The 19,533-nt window shown below is 46.3% G+C and overlaps 1 protein-coding gene across 6 annotated transcripts in view; it reads left to right on the top strand.

The window, feature by feature from the left end:
* NUMB (NUMB endocytic adaptor protein) overlaps window positions 1-19,533 on the top strand; it is a 186,150-nt gene that overhangs the window by 145,693 nt on the left and 20,924 nt on the right. For all 6 annotated transcript variants that reach the window (XM_030213792.1, XM_030213798.1, XM_030213795.1 and 3 more), the window contains 2 exons: window positions 5,168-5,372; window positions 16,630-16,938. In XM_030213792.1, coding sequence (XP_030069652.1) covers window positions 5,168-5,372; window positions 16,630-16,938 — 514 coding nt within the window. The remainder of the gene's footprint in view (window positions 1-5,167; window positions 5,373-16,629; window positions 16,939-19,533) is intronic.

Raw genomic sequence — 19,533 nt, 5'->3', positions numbered from 1 at the left:
TTAGCAGTAGGTTCTCTGTAATTTCCACATATACTTCAGTAGGGTCAATAATTAAAAATCAAACAAATGAATATTGTAAGCCAAAAATAAATTTTTCAGCATTCTCCCCAAGCAAGTTGTTGCACCTGCTGAGCTGAACAGCTGCTCACTTGCTACAGTAGATGATGGAGCAGACAGGTACTTGCTGGCATCTAGTTCCAGACTTGGAAAATGACTGCAGTGCCAATTGCCAAAAATGTTGGTGCAGATGTTGCTTTGTGAATGCCATTTACATGTAGATGCTGCTATTTACACATGGAGATCACTGGGACACAGACGTCAGAGGTGTAGCTGGGGTGGACCAAAAATCTACACATTTATTTATTTAAAACAAAGAGGAGGAAATATTTTTTTCACTTGGCGAATAGTTAAGCTCTGGAACACTTTGCCGGAGGATGTAGTAACAGCGGTTAGCGTATCTAGGTTTAAAAAAGATTTTGGACAAGTTCCTGGGGGAAATGTCCATATTCTGCTATTGAGACAGACATGGGGGGGAAGCATGGGGATTGGTAGCATGGAGTGTTGCCATGATTTGGTTTCTGCCAGGTACTGTAGGCGTAAATAAATAATGCTTAGGATAACAATTATTCCCAGATTACTTATTCCAAGGTTCCTAGCTCAGTCTAGGGATATTATTATACAGAACCTTGGATCTGTCACCTTACCAGATGTTCCGTGAGAGAACAGAAACCAAGCCACAGATGATATATATATTAGATTTATTATAGTATATCAGGTAAGAAAATATAGGTAATGTATACAAAATATAGACACTCTCTGCAAAGCTTTGGCTGAATACAAAATTAACGGCTGATAAAAATTACTCTCATACGTCACACTACTAAACACTAATTCTTACTGGTTACCAGATAAAATTACACCACTGATCAGTCACACTATGTTACGAGGTAGTACAGTTATTAGCAGCTCCTCCTGATCACTGATCAGTCACACTATGTTACGAGGTAGTACAGTTATTAGCAGCTCCTCCTGATCACGTCACCAGCCTTCTGCTCAGGTAATTACCACTAACTAAACCCAGACTAATAGGCAATAGATCACCGTGTCTCTCACCAAGCTGACTTCAGGGTAGTCTTCCGGGAATGCACAGGACACCTCACAGACTCAAGCTGATATGGCAGCGAGTCTTAGTCAAAGCTAGGACTGGAACTCTGCAGCAGACAAGGAGGACACAGGTCACTCAGTGCAGGTACAGCTGAACCACAATACTTTCCTCCAGATACGCAGTTCATCAGTTGGTGGACCTTATTAGGTCTCACTGGTCTTCTTTTCACCTCCACCTTCTTCCAAGGCTTCCGACTAACTCCTTTCTCCTTGTTCCCGCTCTCCTCAGTCCCTGATGCACAGGTGACCAGCTGGGACCAATCTTGATCTTCCTCTGCTCACTGCATGGCAAGAAGCGTCCGTTGTTCTTGAACTTCAAGTTGTTACATTTTGGTATGCAGTTTCTGTTTCTCACCCGCCTTGCTGGAGCCTTCAGCTTCTCGGGGAGATAAGGGGGGGCCTGATTTGCCCACAGCATGTCCTTGGATGATACATGACTTGCTAGTGATTTTCCAGAAAGCTGAATTAGCTAAATCACTACTGTGCAGGTCAAAGTTTACAGCCTCCATTTTGCTGTCATAGGATTATACAGGCCAAGGCCCGCAAGGTGAGACACACAGGGAAATACTCCTACAGTACTTGTGACCTTGCTTGGCCATTGTTGGAGACAGGATATTGGGCTAGATGGACCGTTGGTCTGACCCAGTATGGCTACTCTTATGTTCTCATACAGTGGTTTTTGTTATTTCCCAATGATGTCGGACTCTGCAGTGATTGGCATGCTGTCATGTGCATCCCACAGACCTGCTGATGTTGATGCAGACTCATTCTCCACAATATTTGCATCATCTCTGGATGGTTAAGATGTCGCTGACTGCAGAAATTCTAGAATTTCAACTTTAGCAGCTGCTGCTTCATGCCTGGTAAAGTATGCATCTTTGAAACACGGATCCAGAAGCATGGCAGCAATGGTGGGAGGAGCTGTTTTCATGGCATCACGCTGGACAGTCTTCATCTGCAGTAGATCTGCATCTTGCCCTGCAATATTGTAATGAATGAAACAACACGATACAGATGCATGCATCATCTAATAGTTTCAGCACTTTTTACCACATGCTCTGTGAGTTCCCATTCTGCAGAAGAAAGTGTGTTAATACCACCATGGCCCATGCTGAACAGATTGACAGCCCTTCGCTGCTCAGCTAGACAATCCAGCATTATGTTGGTGCTGTTCCAGCATGTCTCCACACCCTGCAGAAATTTGTGTGCTGGTATATTTAAAGACTTTTGACAGCAAGGGGGGGAGGAGCAAGATGGCAACCACTGTCTGAGCATCGTGTTTCTTTCCTTGCTTACCTAAATAGGGAAGAAGAGAAAAGTCAGCGAGTTATTTTTACTGCCCGACTGGCTCCCTCTGCTTTGGATACTATGGACCAATTCTAAGTAGTTCATCTTTGGCTGGAGCTGTTGTGTCTCGCTGCTGGGAGCCCCTGAGGAGACTGCTGCTCCCTCGGCTCTTGCAACATCTTTGAGCCTGATAGTGCCGCAGCTGCCTCCTAACCCTGCTACAACTGCAGCAGGAAGTAAAACCCCAGCTGAGCTTGTTGGGGTCATAGCTGGCACAGAAGGAGAGTTGGCAGTGGAGAGAAACATAGTATTCTCTCTTATTGGTATTTTGGGGGAATCTGAGATGGAGTCTAATATGGAGGGTATGAAGGAGGAGAGCCACCTACTTTCATGTTGACATGACCAGCGCAGGTATTTGAATATGATTTGGCCAGCAATACAGGAACTTGGTACGCAGCTCTCTGTGTAGTTTTCTCCAGTTTATAAACAAAAATCTGACTTTGCCTCCAGATTAAATATTCAAGAGAGAGAGATTACAGTTATGGTTGGTTGTGTACAAGTGATTGAGACCAAGGCAGAATCTGTTTTTCAACAGAATTCTGCCTTAATGAAAGACAATGTGTGTTACTCCATCATAAACTTGACTTTATGGACAACCTTTATTTATTTTATTTTATTACCACTTTTGCTATATCACTGTAACTGAGTACAGACCAAAACGGTTTACAGACTAAGTAGCAAAAAGTCAGCAAGGAACTACAATGTAAAATTGAAAAGCAGAAAGAAACAATAAACAAGCTTGAAATGTGGAACAATCTTGTGGCTTTTTTGATCAGAGCCTCCGCCAATGCTTGAGTGAACAATGCATCATGAATAACTAGTGTGTGGGCCACACAGCCAGTGTCACAAATATCAGTTGTGTGCAGATGCATGGATCATATTTGCACCATTATTGCGGACTCTAATGTGCACCTTTCCTTGTAGTCCCCATTGTGTTATACCTTCTTGCAACTTTGAAGCCATGTACACACCATCATGGTCCTCCTCAAGCACCATTGCACTTAAAATAACTTTAGGCCTGGCTGGTCCACAAAGAAAATGTCCCATGAAGGTGAGCAGTGAGCAAGTCTTGGTTAAATTTGTCCACTTGTTAATTGCGAAGGACATCCATTTTGCCTCCCCTAGCAGTTTATTGTAAGTTGCAGGCATGAGTGAAGTATGGTAATACTTCTCTGACTTTAGTCTGTAGTGCCGTTGACCTGCAGGATCTGCAAAATTCAGCTGCTTGAACGCTTTACCTTCCAACAGTGGAGTATGGCAAAATGACAATTAATGCATCCATAATTGTCTTGTCAATGCGTTTTGCTTCCTCACTCTTGTCGGCAAACTGTACTCGATGGCCTATCATTATTGCAAGAGTTGGCTAGGTTAAAGCAGCATGTACCATGGCTTCATCTGTAATGTTGACTCTTGCTTTCTTGCATGCCACTTCAACATAGGCGTCACTATGGGATGGCAAAAGGTGGCAAGTGCCACCCAAAAAATTGTCTTGCCACCCCAACCCGAATCAGTTCTTCCTCCAGCCCCCCCCCCCCCCCCCCCCCCACACTTATGCTGTTGTTTTTTTTAGTTGGGCAGTATTATTTTTATAAGCAAAGATGCGCGGTACTATTTTCCTGTGTGTTCCGCTGCTGACTCAGCTGCTCCCACCCCTCCCACGTAGTAAGTCTTTGTAAGGCCGCCATTGGAAGTCTTGGCAGCCATGTTAAAAAAGCAGAGAGGAGAGGATCAGCAGTGCAGCAGAAGGCAGGAAAGAGTAGGAATCTTTCCTGCCAAAGAAGCCACTAGACCACCAGGGTACCTCAAGGAATGTGCTGAGAGGGCATCCTGCAATCAGGGGAGGGAAGGCATTTCCGTGGGGATCCTGCAGGATCTAGGTCCATCCCCACAGGATTCCTGCAGACTCGGATCCATCCCTGCAGGATTCCCGCAGATATGGTGCAAAACCCAACAGTGAAATTTTTTTACGTAGATGTGTTTTCCCTATCTAAGATCGGGACTACATATGTAGAATTTTGGCTTATGCAAGCCACACCTCCTTAAAATTTGTTTCATGTGGATCTCCATATTTAAATAGCAACTCTGAAATCACCATTTTCATATGTCTGTGCTCTCTGTATATATGCCACTATTTATACATGGAGATGCTTTTAATATAAACACCTGCTTTGTACTGCCTTCTAGTGGTAGAGAAGCATGGCAATATCTGTTGCCTTGAAATAGTGGCATCCTGTGGTTAAATTGTAAAATGCATATTTTGAAATCTGTTGGTTAGATATATTATCACATTTGGTCTCATATTGTTCTTTCCAAATGAACAGAAGATTTGGGTACCACTCTTTTCAAACTGCCCTCAAGGTCAGAGATGCGACTAGACAATACGCACACACATATAAAGGCATATATGCACACACAAATAGGTTAGAAATAATTCATGAGCCTTGCCTTGCCTTGCCTGCTTCCCATGCTTGTTCAACCCAGCTATGCAGTTTTCACCACATTCCACAGTTTTAATTGTGCACTGAGTGAAAATTTATTTTTCTTTGTTTTTAAACATGCTACTGATTAGTTTCACAGTGTCCTCTGGTACATTGTTTATTTTTTCCTATGTTGCACTGACACTAGTGTGGGTCATGTGTTGTCTCCTGCTTTGTAGGGAGAAAGGTTAAGTCACGCAGTTGGTTGCGCATTCGCAGCATGCTTGGAGCGCAAACAGAAACGGGAAAAAGAGTGTGGTGTGACAGCTACCTTTGATGCCAGCAGAACTACATTTACAAGAGAAGGATCGTTTAGGGTTACCACAGCTACTGAGCAAGCAGAGAGGGAAGAAATCTTGAGGAACATACAGGATAATAAAAAAGGTAAGAGCATGAAAAGCTTTCTGTACCATTTTTTTCCAGCCTATCTGCCTTGGATAAAGGCAATGTATAAATACATATTCTCCGAGGACAAGCAGGCTGCTTGTTCTCACTGATGGGTTGACGTCCTCGGCAGCCCCCTCCATCGGAAAGTTTACTAGCAAAGGCCTTTGCTAGTCCTCGCGCGCCCATGCGCACCGCGCATGCGCGGCCGTCTTCCCGCTCGAGCCGGCCAGTCTTCTTTCGTCCGCACTCGGTACGGTCGTGTTACGCCGTTCGTGCCCCAGAGAGTCGACCTCACGCGTCCTTTTCGACGTGTTTTTGTCCTTTTTTTACCTTGCAAAAGTTCGGGAAGCGCTCCGGTAGTATTCCGGAAGACCCTTTCGGGTTTTCTGCCCTTCCCGTATTTCCAGTTTTTGCCCCGTAAGTTTTCTTTCGTTGTCGGGGTAGGCCTCTTTTGGCCTCGGTCGAGATTTTTCTCCCTCTAAATTTTGGTGCTTCAATTTTCGCCATTTCGGCTTTTGATTTCGCCGGCGTGATTTTTCCGCCCATGACATCGAAGCCTTCCAGCGGCTTCAAGAAGTGCACCCAGTGCGCCCGGGTAATCTCGCTCACTGATAGGCACTCTGCGTGTCTTCAGTGTCTAGGGGCCCAGCACCGCCCTCAGAACTGCAGTCTGTGTTCCCTGTTACAAAGGCGGACTCAGGTAGCGAGATTAGCCCAGTGGAACGTTTTGTTCTCGGGCTCTTCGTCGGCATCGGCACCGGAGGCATCGAGTGCATCGACGTCGTCAGCGTCCGGACCATCTTCCTTGGCTGCCGTTCCATCGACTGCATCGAGGCATCGGACCTCTGCATCGGCGCCGAGGCATCGGGCGACTGTATCGACGTCGGTGGTACCGAGACTTCGTCTGCTGATGTCGTCGGACGGAGGTGCATCGTCAGGAGTGCAGGTGAGGGCTGTCCATTCCCCTGCTGGTGGCGGTGAGCCTTCGGGTGGGTCTCCTCCTACCCTGAGGGCTCCTGCGGTACAGCCCCCCCGGGATCGACCCTCTTCGGTCTCGGCCCCGAGGAAGCGACGGATGGATTCTACGTCCTCCTCGTCGGTGCTGGGGAGCTCCGGTGACATGCTTCGGAAGAAGTCGAAGAAGCATCGACACCGGTCTCCTCCCCGTGTCGGCACCGAGAGCTCTGGGTCGCCGAGGGATTCGGCACCCAGCAGGCATCGGCACCGAGAGGACCGCTCACCCTCTGTTCAGGAAGTGTCGATGCGCTCCACTCTGGACAGCCCGGAACAGCCTCCTCGCCCGGAACAGGTTCTGACGTCGACGCCTGCATCGACCTCTCAGCCTTTCTCTGCAGCCGCTCTAAACGAGAGCCTCCGGGCCGTTCTCCCAGAGATTCTGGGAGAGCTGTTGCGCCCTACCCCTCCGGTACCGGCGGTGCTTGCGCCTCCGGTACCGTCGAGCGTGGCGCCGGCTGGCCCATCGCCCAGGTTGAGGTCCCCGACGTCGGTACCGCGTGCGGTGCCGACCGCGGCCACCTCCCAGGAAGGCTCCCCGACTACGTCGGCGGAGGGAGCTTCGCCGATGCGGGCGAGGGAGTCTACCTCTCGACGCCCCCACCGTGGACGGGGTTCCACCGAGTCGAGCAGGGCGAGGTTGCAGACACAAGTCCGTGAACTTGTGTCTGACACCGAGGGTGAGGCCTCGTGGGAGGAAGAGGAGGACCCCAGATATTTCTCTGACGAGGAGTCTGAGGGTCTTCCTTCTGACCCCACTCCCTCTCCTGAAAGACAGCTTTCTCCTCCCGAGAGTCTGTCTTTTGCTTCCTTTGTCCGGGAGATGTCTACGGCCATCCCCTTCCCGGTGGTTGTGGAGGACGAGCCCAGGGCTGAAATGTTTGAGCTCCTGGACTATCCTTCTCCACCTAAGGAAGCGTCCACTGTTCCCTTGCACCATGTCCTGAAAAAGACATTGCTTGCGAACTGGACCAAGCCACTAAGTAATCCCCACATTCCCAAGAAGATCGAGTCCCAGTACCGGATCCATGGGGACCCAGAGCTGATGCGCACCCAGTTGCCTCATGACTCTGGAGTTGTGGATTTGGCCCTAAAGAAGGCTAAGAGTTCTAGGGAGCATGCTTCGGCGCCCCCGGGCAAAGACCCTAGAACCTTAGGCTCCTTTGGGAGGAAGGCCTACCATTCTTCTATGCTCGTGGCCAAGATCCAGTCTTACCAGCTCTACACGAGCATACACATGCGGAACAATGTGCGGCAGTTGGCGGGCTTGGTTGATGCTCTTCCCCCTGAGCAAGCCAAGCCTTTTCAGGAGGTGGTCAGGCAGCTGAAGGCGTGCAGAAAATTCCTGGCCAGAGGAGTTTATGACACTTTGGATGTTGCGTCCAGGGCCGCTGCTCAAGGTGTGGTGATGCGCAGGCTCTCATGGCTGCGTGCCGCCGACCTGGAGAATAGACTCCAGCAGCGGATTGCGGACTCGCCTTGCCGTGCGGACAACATTCGACAAGTTCTCCCGCCGGCAGCCTTCAGCCTCTACCTCTACAGGTAGAAGATTTTTCGGGGGAAGGAAGACTGGTCCCTATGCTTCTGGTAAGCATAGGTACAATCCTCCTTCTCGACAGCCTGCGGCCCAGGCTAAGCCCCAGCGCGCTCGCTCTCGTCAGCAGCGTGCGCCTCAGCAAGGCCCCGCGGCTCCCCAGCAAAAGCAAGGGGCGAGCTTTTGACTGGCTCCAGCAGAGCATAGCCGACATCCAAGTGTCAGTGCCGGGCGACCTGCCAGTCGGGGGGAGGTTGAAAGCTTTTCACCAAAGGTGGCCTCTCATAACCTCCGATCAGTGGGTTCTCCAAATAGTCCGGCAAGGATACACCCTCAATTTGGCCTCAAAACCTCCAAATTGTCCACCGGGAGCTCAGTCTTACAGCTTCCAGCACAAGCAGGTACTTGCAGAGGAACTCTCCGCCCTTCTCAGCACCAATGCGGTCGAGCCCGTGCCATCCGGGCAAGAAGGGCTGGGATTCTATTCCAGGTACTTCCTTGTGGAAAAGAAAACAGGGGGGATGCATCCCATCCTAGACCTAAGGGCCCTGAACAAATATCTGGTCAAAGAAAAGTTCAGGATGCTTTCCCTGGGCACCCTTCTCCCCATGATTCAGCAAAACGATTGGCTATGCTCTCTGGACTTGAAGGATGCCTACACACACATCCCGATACTGCCAGCTCACAGACAGTATCTGCGATTTCAGCTGGGCACACGTCACTTCCAGTACTGTGTGCTACCCTTTGGGCTCGCCTCTGCGCCCAGGGTGTTCACAAAGTGCCTGGCTGTAGTAGCAGCAGCACTTCGCAGGCTGGGGGTGCACGTGTTCCCATATCTCGACGATTGGCTGGTGAAGAACACGTCCGAGGCCGGAGCCCTGCAGTCCATGCAGATGACTATTCGCCTCCTGGAACTACTGGGGTTTGTGATAAATTACCCAAAGTCCCATCTTCTCCCAGTGCAGAGACTCGAATTCATAGGAGCTCTGCTGGATTCTCGGACGGCTCGCGCCTATCTCCCAGAGACGAGAGCCAACAACTTGTTGTCCCTCGTCTCGCGGGTGCGAGCGTCCCAGCAGATCACAGCTCGGCACAACAGTCTGGCCGACAGGTTGAGCAGGATTATGCAACCTCAAGAGTGGTCGCTCAATTCCCGAGTGGTGCGCCAGATCTTCCAAGAGTGGGGCACCCCCTTGGTGGATCTCTTTGCATCTCGAGCAAACCACAAAGTCCCTCAGTTCTGTTCCAGGCTTCAGGCCCACGGCAGACTGGCATCGGATACATAAGTACATAAGTACATAAGTAGTGCCATACTGGGAAAGACCAAAGGTCCATCTAGCCCAGCATCCTGTCACCGACAGTGGCCAATCCAGGTCAAGGGCACCTGGCACGCTCCCCAAACGTAAAAACATTCCAGACAAGTTATACCTAAAAATGCGGAATTTTTCCAAGTCCATTTAACAGCGGTCTATGGACTTGTCCTTTAGGAATCTATCTAACCCCTTTTTAAACTCCGTCAAGCTAACCGCCCGTACCACGTTCTCCGGCAACGAATTCCAGAGTCTAATTACACGTTGGGTGAAGAAAAATTTTCTCCGATTCGTTTTAAATTTACCACACTGTAGCTTCAACTCATGCCCTCTAGTCCTAGTATTTTTGGATAGCGTGAACAGTCGCTTCACATCCACCCGATCCATTCCACTCATTATTTTATACACTTCTATCATATCTCCCCTCAGCCGTCTCTTCTCCAAGCTGAAAAGCCCTAGCCTTCTCAGCCTCTCTTCATAGGAAAGTCGTCCCATCCCCACTATCATTTTCGTCGCCCTTCGCTGTACCTTTTCCAATTCTACTATATCTTTTTTGAGATACGGAGACCAGTACTGAACACAATATTCCAGGTGCGGTCGCACCATGGAGCGATACAACGGCATTATAACATCCGCGCACCTGGACTCCATACCCTTCCTAATAACACCCAACATTCTATTCGCTTTCCTAGCCGCAGCAGCACACTGAGAAGAAGGTTTCAGCGTATCATCGACGACGACACCCAGATCCCTTTCTTGATCCGTAACTCCTAACGCGGAACCTTGCAAGACGTAGCTATAATTCGAGTTCCTCTTACCCACATGCATCACTTTGCACTTGTCAACATTGGGGGGAGGGCCTGCTGTATGCTTATCCTCCCATCCCTCTGGTGGGGAAGACTTTGTTGAAACTCAAGCAAGACCGAGGCACAATGATTCTGATTGCTCCTTTTTGGCCGCGTCAGATCTGGTTCCCTCTTCTTCTGGAGTTATCCTCCGAAGAACCGTGGAGATTGGAGAGTTTTCCGACCCTCATCACGCAGGACGAAGGGGCTCTTCTGCATCCCAACCTCCAGTCTCTGGCTCTCACGGCCTGGATGTTGAGGGCGTAGACTTTGCCTCTTTGGGTCTGTCAGAGGGTGTCTCCCGCATCTTGCTTGCTTCCAGGAAAGACTCCACTAAGAGAAGTTACTTCTTTCATTGGAGGAGGTTTGCCGTCTGGTGTGACAGCAAGGCCCTAGATCCTCGCTCTTGTCCTACACAGACCCTGCTTGAATACCTTCTGCACTTGTCTGAGTCTGGTCTCAAGACTAACTCTGTAAGGGTTCATCTTAGTGCAATCAGTGCATACCATTACCGTGTGGAAGGTAAGCCGATCTCAGGACAGCCTTTAGTTGTTCGCTTCATGAGAGGTTTGCTTTTGTCAAAGCCCCCTGTCAAGCCTCCTACAGTGTCATGGGATCTCAATGTCGTTCTCACCCAGCTGATGAAACCTCCTTTTGAGCCACTGAATTCCTGCCGTCTGAAGTACTTGACCTGGAAGGTCATTTTCTTGGTGGCGGTTACTTCAGCTCGTAGAGTCAGTGAGCTTCAGGCCCTGGTAGCCCAGGCCCCTTACACCAAATTTCATCATAACAGAGTAGTCCTCCGCACTCACCCTAAGTTCTTGCCAAAGGTCGTGTCGGAGTTCCATCTGAACCAGTCAATTGTCTTGCCAACATTCTTTCCCCGTCCTCATTCCTGCCCTGCTGAACGTCAGCTGCACACATTGGACTGCAAAAGAGCATTGGCCTTCTACCTGGAGCGGACACAGCCCCACAGACAGTCCGCCCAATTGTTTGTTTCTTTTGATCCCAATAGGAGGGGAGTGGCTGTGGGGAAACGCACCATATCCAATTGGCTAGCAGATTGCATTTCCTTCACTTACGCCCAGGCGGGGCTGGCTCTTGAGGGTCATGTCACGGCTCATAATGTTAGAGCCATGGCTGCGTCGGTAGCCCACTTGAAGTCAGCCTCCATTGAAGAAATTTGCAAAGCTGCGACGTGGTCATCTGTCCACACATTCACATCTCATTACTGCCTGCAGCAGGATACCCGACGCGACAGTCGGTTCGGGCAGTCAGTTCTTCAGAACCTGTTTGGGCTTTAGGATCCAACTCCACCCCCCGAGGGCCCTGTTTGTTCTGTTCCAGGCTGCACTCTCAGTTAGTTGGTAAATTTTTAGGTCAATCTCAGTTATGTCCTCGCCGTTGCGAGGCCCAATTGACCATGGTTGTTGTTTTGAGTGAGCCTGGGGGCTAGGGATACCCCATCAGTGAGAACAAGCAGCCTGCTTGTCCTCGGAGAAAGCGAATGCTACATACCTGTAGAAGGTATTCTCCGAGGACAGCAGGCTGATTGTTCTCACAAACCCGCCCGCCTCCCCTTTGGAGTTGAGTCTTCCCTTGAAGTGTATTGTCTTGCTACATACTGGACTGGCCGGCTCGAGCCGGTTTCGGGCGGGAAGACGGCCGCGCATGCGCGGTGCGCATGGGCGCGCGAGGACTAGCAAAGGCCTTTGCTAGTAAACTTTCCGATGGAGGGGGCTGCCGAGGACGTCAACCCATCAGTGAGAACAATCAGCCTGCTGTCCTCGGAGAATACCTTCTACAGGTATGTAGCATTCGCTTTCTATTCCATTCTGTCCTTTCAAAGATGGCTTTGGCCACAATATCCTCTGAAGAGAAGTCCAATATGATATCAAAAGCTCATAAATGAAAACATTTTATGATATTTCATGTTGATTAGATAAAAGATATCTTAGTCTACAAAAAACTGTATCTTCTCATGTCAACCATCCATTAACATTTCCTAAAAGTGTAATGCTTTAAACTGTAGATTCCCAAACCTGTCCTGGTAGACCTTTTAGCCAGTCAGGTTTTCAAAGTATCCACAATGAATATGCATGAGAGATGCATGAGATGAAGGCAGCACATGCAGCTCTCTCTTTCTCATGATTATTCATTTTGGATATCCTGAAAACTGGACTGGCTGGGGGTCCCCTAGGTCAGGGTTGGGAACCACTGCTTTAAATGTTTAAATTTTTGACATATTTTTTGATCATATGTTGCTCACTGCTAATATTTTTCATGAGGAATGAATCTTCCCTCTTTTCTACATAACTTTTTTGTTTTTAATCAGATTCCCCCTCTCTTCAGCAATGAGAGAACATTGTAGATATTAAGCAGTTCTTTTCAATTCCCCACAAATCTTCCTTTTGAAAATCAATTAAAATAAACTGTTCATTGTTAAAATTCTAAACAGTCTATAGTAACATAGTAAATGATGGCAGATAAAGACCTGAATGGTCCACCCAGTCTGCCCAACAAGATAAACTCATTTTACATGGTATGTAATACTTTATATGTACACCCGAGTTTGATTTGTCCCTGCCTTTCTCAGGGCACAGAACTTAAAAGTCTGCCCAGCACTGTTCCTATACTAAAAGTTCTGAAGCTAACATCGAAGCCCCTTAAAATTTACACTCGAGCCCATCCATATCTGTTCAGTCACAATCAGGGCACTGACTGTAGAAGTCCGCTAATAGCAATTGTTAAAACATTAAATGTAGACATATAAGTAAAAACTGCTTAAAACACTATACCAAAGTCCTTTGCAAAAGTAAATATCACAAGACAGGAGGCAAACAGCTATTCAAATTAAACCTCCCCAGACAATCCTTGTTTCTGCCAGAAATTTTTTAAATCGGTCATAAGTTGTAAAGTCTGAGGCAACCAGCTTGAAAGTCTTGGTTCTACAATAGACCATGCACTGTCTGGAGTACAAGATCTTTTTGTGGAATGCAATGAGAGAATGTCCTAAAATCCAGCTTCTTGTGAATGCAGTAAGCACCTCTCATTCCTAAAGACCCTGTAGTGTGGTCCAGGTTGTGAAGATCCTAGGGTGCAGCTTTCTCAAGGCTTTCTGTAGCTTAGCTGGCCCACCTCTGCTGTGCTGACAGTTGGCTCTGATACTGAACTGCCCACAGATCTTGAACTTGCATATTAGATATAAAGTATGCACTGAATCCCGCATACTTTTTCCTCACCAATCTGAACCTGACCTATTTTTCTCCACATGTAAAAGTACATGTGCTATGAAACTGCAAACTGAGATGGTATGCTTGCATGAGTAAACCTGGGTTCACTCATGCAAAACCTTTGAAAATTGTTCTTTTGCTGCCCTCTGTAATAGAATCCGAATCCACCAAGTGGCAAAGATAAGCTATATGTATTACATGAAACTAATGGCACAAAAGTACTTGTGAGCATGAAAAATTAATCTGCTCCCAAATGGAACTAGATACACTTCAGGACAATTGTTGATAGGGGTGTCTGGATTAAAAAGTGTGCCTTGCTCTTAAAGGCCCCATTTTCCTTAGAAAAAAGGGGAGTGTGGGGAAGATTTTTAAATAACTGCCCCTTTTTTACTTTTAACTAGTTCTTTTGTTTTCCAGGAAAAAGTTTAACAAGTGGTCTCATAGCATAAGTGATGCCATTCTATGCTGACTGAGTTAGAGGCAGTATCACACTTTTGTTAGCAAGAAGACTCAGAAACTGAACAATGACAAGGATTTTTCTCCTCCAGCCAGGAAGGATCTTCCATATGAGAAAAATGTGGAAGGGAGGTTCTGGCTGTTATGTAGAAAGCTGAAATCCAGATCCTCCAGGATAGCATTTTCAGAAATCTCCCTATTCCACGCTTAGGACCCAAGAGGCAGGCAGAGCTCCGAATGCGTGGATGAGACGATGGTGGAGGGATGAAGGATTTAGATTTGTTAGGAACTGAGCAACATTCTGGGAAAGGGGAAGCCGGTTCCAAAAGGATGGGCTCCACCTTAACCGAGATGGAATCAGGCTGCTGGCACTAATGTTTAAAAAGAAGATAGGGCAACTTTTAAACTAAAATGGTGGTGGGGAGTCGAAGTCACCCAGGAGCACATGATTAGATGTGGAGTATCTTCTCCTTTTAAGCATGCTGGCTGTTGTTTGCTCTTCTTTTCTCCTTTGTAAAAATGTGGAATACATCTGGTCTGGGCTTCTAAGATCATATTTTTATACAACATTCATGTCTGATTTAAAGTCCTAACCTTTTCAACCGATCCTTTTAGCTTCTTTTTAAACATTTTCCTCATTTTATTGTAGTCACCCTTTTGAAAATTAAATGTTGTAACTGTAGATTTCCTATCAACAAGCCAGTCCTCTCAGCTCCAGAATATAGTGTCATCAGATCAGAGCTATTGTAGCCTTGCTTAACCCTTTAGTGTCTAATGTTCCCGTAATAAGCCATATAGGAACAGATTGATGGGAACTCCGTCCTTCGCTTCCTGCCCTCTCTCTGCGCCCCTCCTTCCTCTGATGTCATTTCCTTTCGGGCGGGCAGGACACTGAGAGAGGGCCAGAAGCAAAGGACGGAGTCGAGCCTGGCTACTTGCTGGTTTTACACCTGCCCGCTCGCCGCTGCAAGAAGACTGTCATCATCAAGGAGAAGGTCGCAAAAGACTGGGTGGGCCTGGGCCCACCCGTAGCTACGCCCCTGGTCCTGGCCCCACTGGACTGGAGATGCAAATCAGTGTCTACTGTGCTGCAAGATACAGTGCTACATCTGAGCCTCAGGGCTCTCTTTATACAGAAGATATTCATTTAAAGAGTTGCTGCCTACCTTTGCTCTGCTGTGAATTCAAAAGTATAAAATCATTTAAAGATATAGTGCTGGTTTTACTATGTATTACCTATGTTGCTCTTACTTAATATTGTAGATATTTGTTTCAGTTGATTTTGATCAGGTATTCGTTTCTTGTTTGAGCTTATCCTCTTAAGAAGACATAGTCCTTTAATGTTAGTTGGCTAATTTGAAGATGTTAGGTCATTGATTTTTGTGCACCACTATTTGCTTCCTAAAAATATCAGGCCCAATATTCAGCACCGCTTAACCAGGTAGAAGAGGCTTCTACCTGTTTAAGCAGCACTGACCGGGTCATACTGGGATTTTCAATGACACATAACCAGATAGTGACGCTGAAAATCCAGGCAAACTGCTGTGGCACTATCCAGTTAGTGTTGGGGAGGTTTTGCAGCAGAGCTTGGGTAGAGCTAGAAATTACCTAGTCTGTTAACTGTGTAACTAGTCAGATAAGATTAGGACAGTAAAAAGGCTGCCCTAAATTTAAGTACATATATAAGTACATAAGTAATGCCATATTGGGAAAAGACCAAAGGTCCATCAAGCCCAGCATCCTGTCCCCGACAGCAGCCAATCCAGGCCAAGGGCACCTGGCAAGCTACCCAAACGTACAAACATTTTATACATGTTATTCCCGAAATTGTGGATTTTTCCCAAGTCCATTTAGTAGCAGTCTATGGACTTGTCCTTTAGGAAACCGTCCAACCCCTTTTTAAACTCTGCCAAGCTAACCGCCTTCACTATGTTCTCCGGCAACGAATTCCAGAGTTTAATTATATGCGTTGGGTGAAGAAAATTTTTCTCCTATTTGTTTTGAATTTACTACACTGTAGTTTCATCACATGTCCCCTAGTCCTAGTATTTTTGGAAAGTGTGAACAGATGCTTGATGATATTATTATTTTAATATCTGGCCTTCTAACTTGTGTAGTGCTATGACACAGCTGAATTTCCTATCCAATGAAATCAGAAGAAATTGGATATATTGAAGAAATATGCCTGAGCTCCAAGGCGAGAAAGTGAATGATACTAGTGTGGCGATGCCTGCAGGTATATGAATGGCAATAAGGAGAAACAGGATGAAAACCTCCACACTATATACCCAAAAGTGGCCAAGAGGAAGCCGGGACAACCAGGAGATATCACCAAAGAAATCTCTTTTATAGATTTGACCCAACTCGCTGGGTTTCGACATAAAAGGCTGTATTAGGGGTTCCACAGTTTCCCAAGGAGAGATTTGAACATAAACTATACAGTGATGCATTTGCTGCTGAGCCAAATTCCATCATTTTTACATCTTGTAGGAGCCCCTTTTGCTGTAGTATGAAGGTAGAGCACAGATTCTATATCCCCCTGATACAGGCTTTTATGACTAAATTGGCTCATATCCACAATACAGATTTCCTTAGTGATATCTCTTGGTTGTCCCTGCTTCCTCTTGGCAACCTTTGCTCATCCTGTGCTGTATGAATTGCAATGAATTTGTCTCCAAGGAGTCTTCCTTTCCATTAGCAAGAAAACCTGAAGTTATCCGGGTGTGCTCTTTGTGAAGGGGTCTAAATGGGGAAAAGTGGATATACAATCCTGGACAGACAAGAAATAGTGCATTAAATGCAAGAAGTGATTTATGTATTTTTAAGTCCTGATTATAAGCTTCAATTTTTTCCCTCCTATAGATGAAACAGAAGTAAAAATCATGGCACCTCCAACTGTGGGATCCAACAGTATACCACCACCACCACCACCACCTGCTTCCCCAACATCTCCTCCTCTCGATAATACTTCTCTTGATAAAGATCTGAACTATCCCCATGCTATCCCTCGAAGGCATGCTCCTGTAGAGCAGTTGGCTAGACAGGGATCCTTCCGAGGGTTCCCAGTACTGAGCCAGAAGATGTCCCCTTTTAAGCGTCAGTTTTCCCTGCGAATCAACGAGTTGCCTTCTACTGTACAGAGGAAAACAGATTTCCAGATTGCAAATCCAGGTATACACATGGAAACATTGGCAGTTCAGAAACATTTGATTGTTTATACATATTGTACACTAAAACTGATTCAAATCACTCTTTGCATTACATATAATGTTTATAAGTCACTTTAAAACACATAAAATTTATAGCACAAACAATATAAAAAGTTAAAAGTCCTGAAAATATCCTGGAAAACTTAATTAAGTCTCTTGAAATAAGAAAGCCTTTAATTGTTTCCAGAAGCGCATTTATTTATTTATTTATTGCATTTGTATCCCACATTTTCCCACCTATTTGCAGGCTCAGTGTGGCTTACAATAATACATCATGGATAGTGGAAATATAATAGAAAATAGACATTTAGTGTTACAGAAATTTTTGGCAATATGATAATTGTAAGACATGATAGTAGTATAACAAGCAAATATTATAAGACATTTCTAACTATGTGTGGAGGTGTTATGTATATTCACATTGATTGATCTTTGTGGTAAGCCTTGTTAAAGAGGTGAGTCTTCAGTAGTTTACGGAAGTTCGTTAGTTCGTAGATCATTTTTAAGTTGCGCGGCAGTGCGTTCCATAACTGTGTGCTTAAATAGGTGAAGTTTGATTCGTGCATTAATTTGTATTTTAGACCTTTGCAGTTAGGGAAGTGCAGATCAAGGAATGTGCGGGATGATCTTTTGGCATTCCTGGGTGGTAAGTCTATCAGGTCTGACATGTAGGCTGGTGCATCTCCATAAATGATTTTGTGAACTAGGGAGAAAATTTTGAACGTGATGCGTTCTTTGAGTGGGAGCCAGTGTAGTTTTTCTCGTAGGGGCTTAGCACTTTCATATTTTGTTTTGCCAAATATGAGTCTAGCTGCAGTGTTCTGGGCTGTTTGAAGTTTCTTGATTATTTGCTCTTTACAGCCGGCGTAGAGTGCGTTTCAGTAATCTAGATGACTGAGCACCATTGATTGTACCAGGTTATGGAAAACATTCCTTGGGAAGAAAGGTCTTATTCTTTTTAATTTCCACATTGAGTGGAACATCTTCTTGGTTGTGTTTTTCACGTGGCTTTCGAGTGTTAGGTGTCGATCGATGGTAATTCCAAGAATTTTTAGGGTGTCCGAAATAGGAAGGTTAAATTACATTCTAATGCACACTATCAGATAATGAATTCCAAAGTCGGGGACTGACCAGCTGTGGAGAAGGCCATTGCATGAGTTAGTTAATTTTGCAAATTTTAAGGAAGGGCAGTCTTTGAGCATAGCACACACTTGGGCTCATGCAAAAAAAAAAAAAAAAATAACTTAGGCAAGGACTCAGGTGAAGATATTTTCTTAATAATTTAAAATCATCAAAAACTTTAAACTTATCTTGTTGAACCAGGGGCAACCAATGTAAGAACTCATGGATTGCATGTTTTCTAGGTCTGCAGCTGGTAGGTGGTCTAGTTGTTGGATTTTGAACTAGTTGCAATGTGTACATTTGGCTAGCTGACAGACATAAAACCATCACTTCTAAAACTGAATAAAAGTTAGTGAGGAGCAAGATATTTCATAAACATCTTAAGTATCTGCTTAAAAAAGGCAACACCAGCTATTTTCTTGATCTGTAGTTTCATCAATAAATGATCTTTCAAATATACTTTTAGTTTGTGGACCCGAGGAGCAAAAGATTTTAGTTTCTGCAGGTGTCAGAGAAGGAAAAGTTAAAAGTGCATAAAGGCTTTTTTATCCATTACTGAAAGAGAAATAGTACTTAAAAAAATAATCATGTAAGATAGAGATTGGAACTTCTAAACCATAGTCATGTGTTTGTAGGATGTTCTTTTGAAACAGAATCTATATAAAACTGTGTATGTTTTAAATCAGTCTGTAAGTTGCTGCTGTCCTCGTGCTGACCTTTTAATTTATCTAACCAACTACAAATCCTATATAATAATTTGCACCTCCAACATTCTACGTCTGGATGCCTGGGTTCGTAACATCCAGTCCCACTCATTGCCCCACCTTCGCGTCAAAATGTAATGACATCAGAGGGCGGAACAATGAGGGGGAAGGGAACGCTGGAGGGGATATGATGTCAGGAGGAGAGAATCGCAGGACATCGAGGGGAGGGAGGAATGGGAGGGCAGGGCAGAGGAGAATTGATGGACATGGATGGGATGGGAGGACAGTCATAGGCGCCCCATATAAGAGGCTTGGGGAGGCTAAGCCTCCCCAGCCCAACCGTGACCTTCCCCTGGCTGCTGCCCCCCCAAATGCAGGGCTGCCTAGCGCAGCAGTGCTGCAGCCAGGCATCTCTCGGATGGTCCCTCCGCTTGTTCCCGCCCTCAGCTCCCTGATTGACAGCCCTCCTCTCCGTTCCTCCTCCCCTTGCACGTGTCTAATCCTTTTACTTTCAGGCGCAGTGCCGGCAGTGAAGAGGACAACACAGCGGGCTCACCTCCAGCTTCTCCCTTCCCTCACATAGTGCCCCACCTTCTGCGGTGATGCATTTCCTGTTTCCGCGAGGGCGGGACACTGTGTGAGGGAAGGGAGAAGCTGTTTTGTCTTCTTCACTGCCGTTGCTGTGCCTGAAAATAAAAGGGTTAAACGCGGGGGGGGGGGGGGGGGGAGAG

Source organism: Microcaecilia unicolor, chromosome 9 (assembly GCF_901765095.1).
Source record: "Microcaecilia unicolor chromosome 9, aMicUni1.1, whole genome shotgun sequence".
NCBI lineage: Eukaryota > Metazoa > Chordata > Amphibia > Gymnophiona > Siphonopidae > Microcaecilia > Microcaecilia unicolor.
Note: the sequence above shows the minus strand (reverse complement) of the source record. Positions and strands in the feature narration are given on the sequence as shown.